Below are 12,770 nucleotides of genomic sequence, written 5' to 3'. Positions count from 1 at the left end.
TTCTTTGTTTGACAGGTTTGACAAGAAAAACTTGTTATTGGGAATTTTGCTGCAGGCTTTACATTTTTTTTTGTCATATTAGGAACTGTACTAAAAAACATTAGGTTGGGGTTTATTTATTTATTATGTTTTTGTTGCATTTGTCATTCATTCATTCATTCAACCTTTATTTAAACCCAAGAGATCATTGAGGGCCAACAATGAGATATACAAACAGAGAAGATGCAATATCGTTATAAAAATAGCAAAAGCCGCTAGAGCTTTTTGATTAGGGAAAAAATATTTGATAGAAACATTCAGATATTTAAGATGTCAAATAAAACACAGTTATGTAGAAATTTGGAGATTAAAGATCAAATTTATAAAATGTCCAAAGGGTCAAAGTGAATTGATTTTTCGGAGGTGCTGTATTTTGTTCCAGGAGTCAGGTGCACAAACTAAATAGTTTTGAGATTTGGATTTTTGTTTTTTAAGTCAGATGGGAAGATCCAATGAGTCTTTTTTTTTTATAAAATGAAATACAAGCTTCAACGCCCCCTCCCCACACCGTTAATTTTTGCACAGTCCCTTACAGCTGCTTTACATAGGAGTCTTCACATGTATAGTAAGTAACAGAAATTGTAATACTTTCTTTAATTTAACAATACAATTTAAAGTCTTTCAATCATCTTTATTGACGTGCACATTTTGGGGGAAATTCCTTCATCAGTGGGCTAGAAATTGTGACACTTTTTTCCACAATGCCGTATTTTATTTTTGGATGATAGATACAAAAACACAACAAGTGCAACATGCTTCACTTTATTATTGTCATAGATCACCAATCATGTGAGAAAAGGTTGACCGCTTAAGTCATGACACTCAGCGAAGTACTCAGCGGCGTTCACACGGCGGCATTTCTTCTGGATGCGCCTGTAAATGAACAGAAGAGATCAACGCTTCTTATTTTTAATTTTTTTTGTTAAGTATTGATTTCATGATTAAATGGTATTCAAAATTGTATTTGAAAGGCAGATTACCAAAACATCCCACGACCTTGTGCACTACCCTCACTCCCACTTTAACCAAAGTTTTTTTATTTACAGTATTATTTAAAACACTCATATTACACTGATATTACACATAATTCTATATATTTGTTGTATGTATATACAAATGTAACTGTATATATTGCTTGTAAATATAATTTAGTTTTCCATTTTGTTTCTTCCTTTAATGCATTATTTTGTTCTAATTTATTGTTTATATTCTATTCAAAGTTAAATATTTTGATATCTGGAGGAGGGGGCAACTACATTTCATTGTGCAATCCGTAGGGCTGTCAATCGATTAAAATATTCAATCGTGATTAATCACATGATTGTCATCAAAATTAATCGCAAATTAATTGCACATATTATATCTGTTTAAAATGTTCCTTAAAGGGAGATTTGTCAAGTATTTAATACTCTTATCAACATGGGAGTGGGGAAATATGCTTGCTTTATGCAAATGTCTGTATATGTATTATTGGAAATCAGTTAACAACACAAAACAATGACAAATATTGTCTAGAAACCCTCACAGGTACTGCATTTAGTATAAATAATATGCTCAAATCATAACATGGCAAACTGCAGCCCAACAGGCAACAACAGCTGTCAGTGTGTCAGTGTGCTGACTTTACTATGACTTGCCCCAAACTGCATGTGATTATCATAAAGTGGGCATGTCTGTAAAGGGGAGACTCGTGGGTACCCATAGAACCCATTTTCATTCACATATTTTGAGGTCAGAGGTCAAGGAACTCCTTTGCAAATGGCCATGCCAGTATTTCCTACGCGGCGTTCGCCACTCTTTATACTTCCTGGTTCACAATTACGTGGATTAACATACAAATAGATTTTGTGCTGACCATCACAATAAAAATGTGAAATTCGTGTCTATATACACGAACTGCTGTGTGACTGAGCTGGTATATACATATGCATTTATATGCTGTAAACAAACCACCTATTGCATATAGATATATATGAGGATGAAGTATCACTTTAACTTTGCTGTATACAAACTTACCGCCAGTAACCAGTCCTCACAATGCAATCAATGTCATCCATTATGTTGTCATCGGTGAAGGCTTCAGGGGAAAGAAGGAATCGTTATTAATATGCAAAATATCTAGTTTAAATAAATATCATGTCTGTAGTCTCTGGTTCAAAGACTCACCTCTGCAGTCTGTGTGGCACCTGTTTTTGGACCTGCGATAACCTGAATCACAGAAGGACGCGTCAGACAGCTGGAAGAGCCCGTAAAAACCGACAGACCACGGCCTCATCTTCCTTTTAGGCTTCCAGTGACGGAAGGAACGCTTCTTACGTTTCCCATCTTCCTCAACCTCTTCTTCCTCGTCTTCCTTTTCGCTGGCCCCCTCATCGCTCTCTTCGTCCTCATCGCCTATAATGCCGTCATCCTGCATCACCCCGCCCTCATCGCTCTCTTCGTCCTCATCACCTGTTATGTCGTCAACCTGCATCACCCCACCCTCATCGCTCTTTTCATCCTCATCGCTCTCATTACTCTCTTCATCCTCATAGCCCATCATGTTGTCATCCTGTGTCACCCCGCCCTCATTGCTCTCTTCAGCCTCATCGCTCTCATTACTCTCTTCATCCTCATAGCCCATCATGTTGTCATCCTGTGTCACCCCGCCCTCATTGCTCTCTTCGTCCTCATAGCCTGTTATGTCGTCATCCTGCATCACCCCACTTTCATCACTCTCAACACTCTCATCACTCTCATCACTCTCATCACTCTCATCACTCTCAACACTCTCATCACTCTCATCACTCTCATCGCTCTCGTCGCTCTCTTCGTCCATACTGTTGTCATCCTGCGTCACCCCGCCCTCGTCTTCCTGCGACACCTTGTTCAGCAGTTCCTTCAGCTTCCTGTCTCTCTCTGTCGAGTCAGAATCCTCGCTGGTTGTGTCCGCCTTACGTTTTCGTCTGACGTTGCCAGTTTCGGTGGTCGTCGGCTCGGTGGTCGTTGTTTCAGTAGTCGGTTCGGTCGTTGGTTCCGTAGTTGGTTTGGTCAATGGTTCAGTAGACGGTTTGGTCAATGGTTTAGCAGACGGTTTGGTCGATGGTTTAGTAGACGGTTTGGTCGATGGTTTAGCAGACGGTTTGGTCGATGGTTTAGCAGACGGTTTGGTCGATGGTTTAGCAGACGGTTTGGTCGATGGTTTAGCAGACGGTTTGGTCGATGGTTCAATAGACGGTTTGGTCGATTGTTCAATAGTCGGTTTGGTCGATGGTTCAGTAGACGGTTTGGTTGATGGTTCAGTAGACGGTTTGGTCGATGGTTCAATAGTCGGTTTGGTCGATGGTTCAGTAGACGGTTTGGTCGACTGTTCAGTAGTCGGTTTGGTCGATGGTTCAGCAGTCGGATCGGTCGATGGTTCAGTTGTCATTCGCTCGGTCGTTGTTGATGAGGGAGCTGTGACCACAGTTGTTGGCGTTGCTGTCGTTGTAGTTCTGCGTTTGCCGTACACTTTGACCAGGCCGGTGTCCAGGCGGGACCTCCTATACGCCTCACATATAACTGCAGCAAACAAGTTGTGCAAGCAGATGGCAGGAAGCAAACAAGGAAAAAGAAGAGAATATGTCCATAAGTGAAATTGTCTTCCTTTAACATCCACTTTTTATTATTCTTACTTTTCCTGTTTGCAGGAGCAAACTCTCTTACTCTTAGCCGTCTTCCTGCTCTGTATTTTCTTTGAGAGATTCATGCTGGTGACTCTGGAGGTCATGAGCTGACTCTCTACATCTCAGACCACCTAACCCACCATTTATTAACCTCACCTGATGCCAGGATTTTGTCCTTCATCTTTTGAAGACGTCGGGGCAGGGTGATTGTCTCCCTAAGCATTTCTCTCAGCTCACATCTGGAGACGATCCGGCCCTCGGAGAGGCTCGGCACCAGAACCGCCACTGCCAACACCACCAGTAGCCCCAACTTCATGTCAATGCCTTCTATGGGGAAAATGGGAATATCAAAATATTAGATAGACTGGTTTAAACTGATGTTCAGTGTTCAGCTCAGTTTACAGCAAACAGGGCCCTCTAGTGGTGAGAACAGTTTACAACACGCTAATGAACAGTCAGCAGCAGATGGAGAGAAAAAGGCAAAGAACTGTTGGTTTTGATTCAGATTATGGCTAAAAACTCATGTGATTGTTTTACCTGATTACAGGTCCAGTCAACTATTTAAAAGAATCAAGTGTTATTTTTTTCTGTCTCCAAAATCGAAAATTTCATGTCTAGAAAATCTGTGAATCAAGGGAAATGAACCGAGAAAAACAAGCAAAACATTTTCTTAAGAAAAATAAATCTTAAATGCTGAATTTAAGTTTAAGTAAATTCATGTTAATGTACTTATTATTATATATATATTTGAAGAAGAACTCTTAAAAAAACAATTCATATTTAGAATAAATTGGGTATTTTTGTCATTTTACTTCTTTACACTACAGAAGAAGATAAACAATTTGCACATTTTGTATCGGTAAGAGTAATGCTATTAAGAGATACATCTGTCTTTTAATTATATTCAACATTAATACGCAAATAGTCATAAGGACCAGGTTGTACACAGCATGAAGTGAGCAGAGACAAATAACTGGCTCTAGGTAAATATATTGATGATTTTAATTTGTTTTTATTAATTAATTAGTTATTAGTTATTTTTTTAATCTCTCGATTTTTTTCAGCTTCAAACAAAGTGGTGAGTAAAACAAACAGTCAAATATTAAATAGAACTGTCACTTGTCATACAATATAACAAAAACAGCACTAACAATGGCAATACAAATAATAACAAAAAGAAGATAAAGAAAAGGTGTTTCTTACCACGTTCTTCCACCTACCCGAATAAACTTTCTTTGCTTACGGTTTACAGTATATATACCAAACTTCCACCTGTGGACCAACCTGCTTTACCAGTTGTCATACTTTTCTGCATCATTTCCTTGAAGGAACAGGTAAAAAGTCAAAGCTGTGACACAACACACAAAGACTGCTGGGACCACTGTGAAAACATGAAATATGTGAGTTTTAGCCCACAATGACATCTGAGACTGTTCACCCAACACCTGGACGTGACATTTACAGCTTTTGTAATCTTCCATATCAAATTACAGCAACAATAAAGCATCACAATCCCATGAGTAAAACTGACCGCAGAGTTTCGTGCATGAATCATTCTTTCTTTCTTTTAATATTCAATTACAGGCTCTGAAAAGTGGTAACTCGAAACTCAGAGAATTATCCCCAACTCTGCAGCTCTACTGAGCTTTTTAGCCTCTTTAGCTCATAATTTTGGTTTTACATCACATTTCCTGTCTGTTAAAGCTAACTAGTTTCTGTAGTTTTTTGCTGTGTCACTATCCAAACACATGCGTGAAAACTGAACACACATCATCCAGGAAGTTCAACCCGGAAAGGTCACAATGAAAATGGTTCAGATGGTGGTGATGATGATGATTCGATTGTTTGGATACATTTCACTTCAAGAAAAAGACATTCTCCTGAGGGGCGAGTCTGACACACCTTGTGAGTCTTTTCATGAAGTGGTGACAAGCAGACAAAGAGGAGCTTATATAACACTAACTACACAATATTTCCAGTGTACCTGTACTGTCCTGTACCTGTGCAAAGGGCAATAAATCGAATCTAATCTTAAATATATTTTAAGACATGTTTACTTCACTCAGTTATTTACCCCTGTGACTACTTGTACTCTGTTAAAATGCCAGGCCCAGACTACTCATTACAAAATATTTAAAATATGATTTTTGTACTCAATTACATTTATTTACTGAATAAACTTTTTAAAATGAAAATCTTACTGCTTGTTTTTTCTTAGATTAGATAGCAAACTAAATTTTGTATTTAAAACACACTTTCAGTAAATAAATATGTGTAAATGTCAGACATTACCATCAGTTTAACGGTACAAAGTTCACACAAAGTCTACTGTAGTTTATCGTTCTAATATAGTCACTGTGGGACAGTGATCTGATTTTTCTCATCGTAACTCAACTGTTGAAGGTGTGTTCAATTCTTGAAATGTTCTGCTATGTTCATACAGAAGTTCACCAAAGTCACCAAAAAGGCACTTAAATGTACGAAGTAAAAGATATGTTTGCTTTGGATGGGTGACTTGTCAACCTCCGACCCCACCCATCCTACAAATCCTGACCTTTTTCTTTGCTTGTTTAAGAAAGAGATTTGGAGCTTTGTTTTTGTTTTGTACGTTTGTTTTTGTTTTTATGTTTTTTTGGCAATGTTTTTTATTGCATTCTTCATAAATACACAGTGTAAAGGGATGACAGAGACATAATGAATGAGAGAAGAATGAATGGAGAAGGAACTGAATCACCACAACCGTAGAGGTCTTTGAGCACACAGTCATAAGTGAGCACAGAAAATATTAGGCTGATGGGTCCAGTAGTATACGAAATGAGCTGCGGACAGACAGACAGATGCACACACAAACGAGCACATGATCTCCCCACAGAACTACACCTGGCCGGTGGATCATAGATCTGTATGAGCAGTGGCAAACAGCTACTGTATGTGCTGTATTGTATGAACAGCTTATGGTTAGTGAGCAAGTTATTCATTGGTTAGCCTGTCAGACTGGTTAGCTGTCACATCATGCTCTTCATCACTTTTAATCCCTAACCCTCCAGCTCTTTGTTAAGCGATGAATTGTGGTGGCAGTTTCTGTTAAAACAAGACACAAACCAACGTAACAACTTGTCTTTCAGTGAATTTAATAAAAAGGCATACATTAATAACTAAAACATCTGCAGATGGACTGCAGATGGACTCACGAGCACAGCCACCTGTTGTGGACTGTGGCAAGTGAGCCCCGAATACAAAGAGTAGTCAGTATTTATACATTTAAAGCATAACATGAAGATAAGTGCAAAGAAGAAAAGAAGAGAAGGATAGAAAGTGTATCAATGCGTCAGCACACAGCAGACAACAGAGCATCACAAGACATAACAAGTATTTCAGCAATCTGTTGTTTGCAGTTACAGAGAACTAAAATGTCAGGTCACTGTCCTATGGTGACGAAGTTGAACATGTGAGGCCCTGAGATTATCTAAAGGTACAGTGTTAAACTGCAGATATGAAAATTGCCATTACAGACCCCAGTTAGAGACAAATAGGTAGACATTCCTACTGAGGCTCCTCACTGAGGTCACAACTCATGACATGTGAAGTGTTTTTCTGCACGAACACCGTCTCATTTTACACAGCGACGTTAATCCACCCACACAGGTTTTTTCACTTATTTCACCTGATTACGTCTAGGGACATCTGACTCTCCAGAGCCCAAAGCGGTGCCTTCAAGTTGCTTGTTTTGTTTTTTTATCAACTAACCAAGCCCAAAACTAAAATATATTTACTATACTAAGTAGTACAGGTTATATTTAGTATACTATTTACAGTAGTACACTAAATATATGACCAGTGGTGGAAGAAGTACTCAGATATTTTACTTGAGTAAAAGTAGAAATACCACAGTGCACAAATACTCTGTTACAAGCAAAAGTCATGCATTCAACTTTTACTTAAATAAAAGTACAAAAGTATCAAAATATACTTTTTTTAGTACCAAAAGTTCTCATTTATATATATATATATATATATAAGTTATCAAATAAATGTGGTGGAGTAAAAAGTACAATATTTGTCTCTGAATTGTAGTGGAGTAGAAGTAGAAAGTAGCATAAAAAGTAATTTTTTACATTGTTTTTTGTTTTTCATGTCGGTCACAGATGTGACGTAACTGTAACTAACAGCTACAGAACCGGTTTCATGTAATTCAGGTGTGTTCATACAAAGAACATTTTTACAATTTTTTAAACAACCTGAGCGCTTGTTTACAACTTTTCACACACACACATGTATATGTTCGCATTAAAGCTGAAACAAATAGTCACATTAATCAAGTAGAAAGTAGCATAAAAAGTACTAAAAAAATTACTTAAGTAAATGTGCTTAGTTACTTTCCACCTCTGCATACGACACAAAGAACAGAAGCAAATCCTCACTTTTGAGAAGCTGAAGAAGCAAATGTTTAACCTCTATGCTTGAAAAGTGGCTCAAATTATTAATTGATTACCTAAATAGATTAATTTTCTGTCAGTGTACTTATTGATTAATCTTACTATTTGTTTCAGCTCTAATGCTCTCAATCTGCCGGGGTGCTAAAAAAAAAAAGAGCAGGGTTTTATTGGTCAGCTTGTTTGCCCCTTCTTTCTTCTTTTTCTTTTCAAAACAATATTATTATTATTATTGTTGTTGTTGTTGTTGTTGTTGTTGTTGTTGTTGTTGTTGTTTTTTCTTGTTCTTGTTGTTCTTGTTCGTGTTCTTGTTCTTGTTATTCTTGTTATTATTTTAAAGTAATATTATTATCCTTAAGACTGTGATTATGATTATGATTATGATTAGTTGTATTATCATGTTTCTTCTCCCTCATTGGCTACTAATTTCAAGAAAAAATAAATAAACAAAACGTAAATTTAGTCCTCCTCCGGTAGTGGCGGGCCAAAAAATAAATAAATACATTTAAATAAAACATAATGTAATTATTTATTATTAAAGGCAGGGTTGACGATGTTATCCAGTATACACTATTTGTTATATTGGTTGAAATGGTCTTTAACATCCCGACAGCGATCCATTACTTATGAGCTCTGAAAAAGGAACGGAAAAGAGCCGTCACCTGTAGCTGCTGTAATCCTGTAAAAATGTCTACCAATCACTGCCTCGCGATCCGCTTGGAAAGAACCAATCAGATGCCTCCCTGCCTCGCTGCTCGTACTCTACCCTTGGCGTGCACCAGCCTGAACTCAAAGCGGGTCGCCGCCGCAAGTTTACTGGAGAATGGAAGAGAAAACTCAGCCAAAAGTAGCACTGTCGCAGTTACTTGTCATGAGGTAGCATTGTTGAATTGAGGTGAGCTCTGTGTCTGTGAAGTAGTTACGATGCGGCGGTGCTCGTGCATGTGTGTGGGGTGCGTTGCCTTGGAAGGAGTTCCGAGGGGAGGGGGGGGCGTTTAGACGGAGCTCCTGAGGCGATGCTACTTTCAAATTATGCTAGCTTTCCAACATTGTCGACCCTATCTTTAAAGGGACTGTTTGTAACTTTTTACACGTATAAATCTAACAGGTCGGTTTCCCATGCGCGCTCGCATAATGAGCTCGTTCTCGCTCCACCTCACATTCATGCGCGCTCACTACACACTGCAGAAGAGTTAGTAACTCTGAGAATATCTAGTGAATGTACAGTGGACGTTTGTGCATAAAAAACTGCTGCAGCTCCTCCAGACCAACAGAGGTTTTCCGTGTCTTGTGAAGTGACGGGGCTCTGCAGCGAGAAACGTTATCGTCTCCGACCAGGTGCCGGTGTCTCCCTGTTTCCTCCGGCTGCGGTTGGAGACGATAACGTTACTTTTCCTGCCTCAGCCCCGGAGGCTGAGGCAGGAAAAGCCAACACTAGGATCAGCATTGATTCATGGAGAGACCTCTGTCTGGTCAGCTAACATTACTGCCAAGCAGGTGAAATATAGAGTGATATTGTGGTTTTATCTGACGTGTTTCGCCTCACTGTTTTGAGCGATGCTCGTTCATGTCTATTTAGCGCGAGCCCGACGCTGACTTGCGTTGACTTAACGGCCACATGTGTCGCTGTTAACAAGCAATTCTGAAAGTTACAAACAGTCCCTTTAAGTAATTAAAAATTAATAAAATGTAATTTAATTTAATTGGCTAGCTGTAATATTAAAGTACACATTAATGCATCAATGATTATAATCCAATAATATAATGTATATGATTCTGAAATGGGCTGTTACTTTTGGTACTTTAAGTATATTTGGATGCAACTACTTTTGTGCTTTTACTTAAGTAAAGTTTTGAATGCACTTTTCTGTTTTGTGTGAAGAATCCATAAATCCTGAAATATTTCCACATCGAGAGCACATTGTTCTGAACTACTGAGGAGGAAAGAGAAGAGACCGGTCTGGAAATTGGTCCTGGTGAGTCGTCTGAGGGGGGCGCTGCTCCAGGACAGCAGGACGGTGATGGAGGACAGTCAGCGCTCTCAGGGTGCGGAGGTCAAAACTCTGCTGGTAGTTTTCACACCGAGTGTTTGGAGACTGAAGAGACTCGTGGACGGACTGAGACCGTCTACTGTGAAGATTATATCTGCAGCATGTTGAGAGACAGAATTACATGTAGATATTTATTTTCTACAATTTATTCTGGATAGTCCAACTATTCCAATTTGTAAACAAGAAACATATATATAAAAAACATTGCAGCCATATTGCGATGCCAGTTTACCAACATTCATCATCCCCAGAGGAAGAACCCTTCACATTTAAGACACCATGTGACCTTTTCCTCAAAACAACTTTAATCTTTAACCAACCTTCACTTCAACAGTGGTGGAAGAAGTATTCCAATAATTTACTCAAGTAAAAGTAACAATACCACACTGTGAAAATACTCCACTACAAGTAAAAGCCTCGCATTAAAACTTCTACTGAAGTAAAAGTATGAAACCAACAAAATTGTAATTAAAGTATCAAAAGTAAAAGTACTCCTAAGGCAGCATCATTATTAATGAAGTATAAATACGAACGCTGTACTTAAATTTTTCAGTTGGTTGAGGTGGACCTAATTTTGTTTAATCTAAATGATGTATCATATTTTATAAACTGGTCCAACAAGTACTTATGTTAAAGTGACACTAGGCTGTATATTTTTGGCATCATTGGACTTCTGCACCTTCTCATGGCTCAGTTTTCAGGCTTCAAAAATCTAGCCCGTGACGGGAGACTTTGGAAAATCACAGGTCATTTCAGAGAGAGAGCGTTCCTATTGGCTGTGCTCAGGTCATGTGACCGGAACTTGGCGTTCCTTCACCAGATTTCACAATGGCGACAGCGTCACGAACTTTCTCATTTTACAACTAAACAGTGATCTACAAGATGTTTCTGAAAACATTTGAGGCGAGAAATAGGCATTACAGTAACATAATATTGATTCATATTTGATCAGCGCTGCCTAGTTTGACCGTTTGGTCGTAGTTCGCGAGTGATTGACAGCCGGCTCTCATAGACAGCAGATGGATCAGGTCAGCTCTTACTGCTTGTTTTCCTCCGGTCTGTGAAATCTTGCAGATGCCGTTAGGAGCACCGCAGGACACAGAGGCACATGATTTTTTTCAGATTACCTGTTTCATGTACTACTGTCACAATAGAGCGACCGTTTCAATCATATTTGCTCCAATCTCGACTATTTCAGCTTTAACTGATGGGTTTTGTTGAAATTATTTTGTGTTTTGGATTTTCTTGTCTTTTATTATTTGTTTTTATTGCAAAGCACTTTGTAACTTTACGCTTTCATTTTTAAAACAATATATATTTTTGCTGTCAATTTTTGTTTATATGTATTCTTGGTTGTTGCAGTACTTGCTTTTATCTTCTATCTTCTCTTATGTTTATTGTTATGCACTAAAATACCAGGCCATGCAAAAACATACTTGGCAATAAACCTGTTTCTGATTTTTGATTGGAAGGTGCTATAATAAAGTTATCAATTAAATTATTATTAGGTGTTTTGTAAGTAAATTCTTAGTCTGAAAAGTAACTAATTGTTGAAAAAATGTGGTGGAGTAGAAGTATAGAATACCCTAAAATAGATATACTCAATTAAAGTACACATAGCTCAAAATTGTACTTACGTTAAGTAAATGTACTTTTCACCACTGTAGGCCAATCAGGAGCTAAACATTTAAACTAATTTCCTGTGCAGTTAAACTACTTTTTCATGTCCGTTTTCCACTCGACCAAAAAATGGTGTATTTCAGGGTATCCTTTTAGAGGACGAACACTTTCTGTTCTGTACTCTTCATCTCTACCAGTGGTGGAAGAAGTACTCACATTAAGTAAAAGGAGAAATACCACAGTTTAAAAATACTGAGTTCCTGAATTCAAAATGTTACTTTAGTAAAAATACAGAAGTATTATCAGCTAAATGTACTTAAAGTATCAAAAGTTGAAGTACTCATGATGAACAGCTCCTTTCAAAGTGTCATATTATTATAGAATATTATATTATTCTGTTTTTATCACTAACAAAAACATGTACAAGCATTTTAATGTTGTAATTCGTCAATGTGGAGCCAGTTTTAGATACTTTGTACTACACTACTGCATTATAACATATAAGAATATCCTATGTTTTTATGTAAAAAAAATAAAAAATAAAAACGTAACTAGTAACTAAAGCTGTCAAATAAATGTAGTGGAGTACAAGTATAAAATGGGAATATACAAGTAAAGTACAAGTATGTCATACTTGTACTTAAGTACAGTACTTGAGTAAATGTACTTAGTTACATCTGAACATTGATCTCAATGCCACCCTCACGCCAAACTGTTGACTTATGATAAAAGACATGAATATATATTATTATAAGATATAAGCAATATAATATAAATATGTAAGAAATCTCATAACCTAATAATATAATCTGAAATTTAATTAATGTTTTTTTAGATAAATATGTTTTACTTTCAGCTCGCTCTGTTTGATAATTATAATAATTATAATAATAATAATTGCATAAGTTCAAGACTTTTATTGCCTTTCAGATCATGTAAATTGTTGGTCGAGTGCAGAAAATAATCTGATATTATCGCAGTTC

The 12,770-nt window shown here is 37.6% G+C and overlaps 1 protein-coding gene across 1 annotated transcript; it reads right to left on the bottom strand.

Moving 5' to 3' along the window:
* Window positions 1-459: 459 nt before the first annotated feature.
* On the bottom strand, window positions 460-5,006 carry LOC119483749 (cell surface glycoprotein 1-like). Its single transcript, XM_037762160.1, has 5 exons — window positions 4,887-5,006; window positions 3,840-4,010; window positions 2,206-3,579; window positions 2,056-2,116; window positions 460-912 (listed from the first exon to the last, which is right to left on the bottom strand). The coding sequence occupies exons 2-5, from the start codon at window positions 3,997-3,999 to the stop codon at window positions 825-827; spliced, it is 1,683 nt and encodes a 560-aa protein (XP_037618088.1). The 5' UTR covers window positions 4,000-4,010; window positions 4,887-5,006; the 3' UTR covers window positions 460-824.
* Between the last annotated feature and the right edge of the window lie 7,764 nt (window positions 5,007-12,770).

The sequence above is a fragment of the Sebastes umbrosus genome, chromosome 3 (genome assembly GCF_015220745.1).
Source record: "Sebastes umbrosus isolate fSebUmb1 chromosome 3, fSebUmb1.pri, whole genome shotgun sequence".
Taxonomy (NCBI): domain Eukaryota; kingdom Metazoa; phylum Chordata; class Actinopteri; order Perciformes; family Sebastidae; genus Sebastes; species Sebastes umbrosus.
The sequence above is the reverse complement of the archived record's forward strand: the minus strand, read 5'-3'. Positions and strand labels throughout refer to the sequence as shown.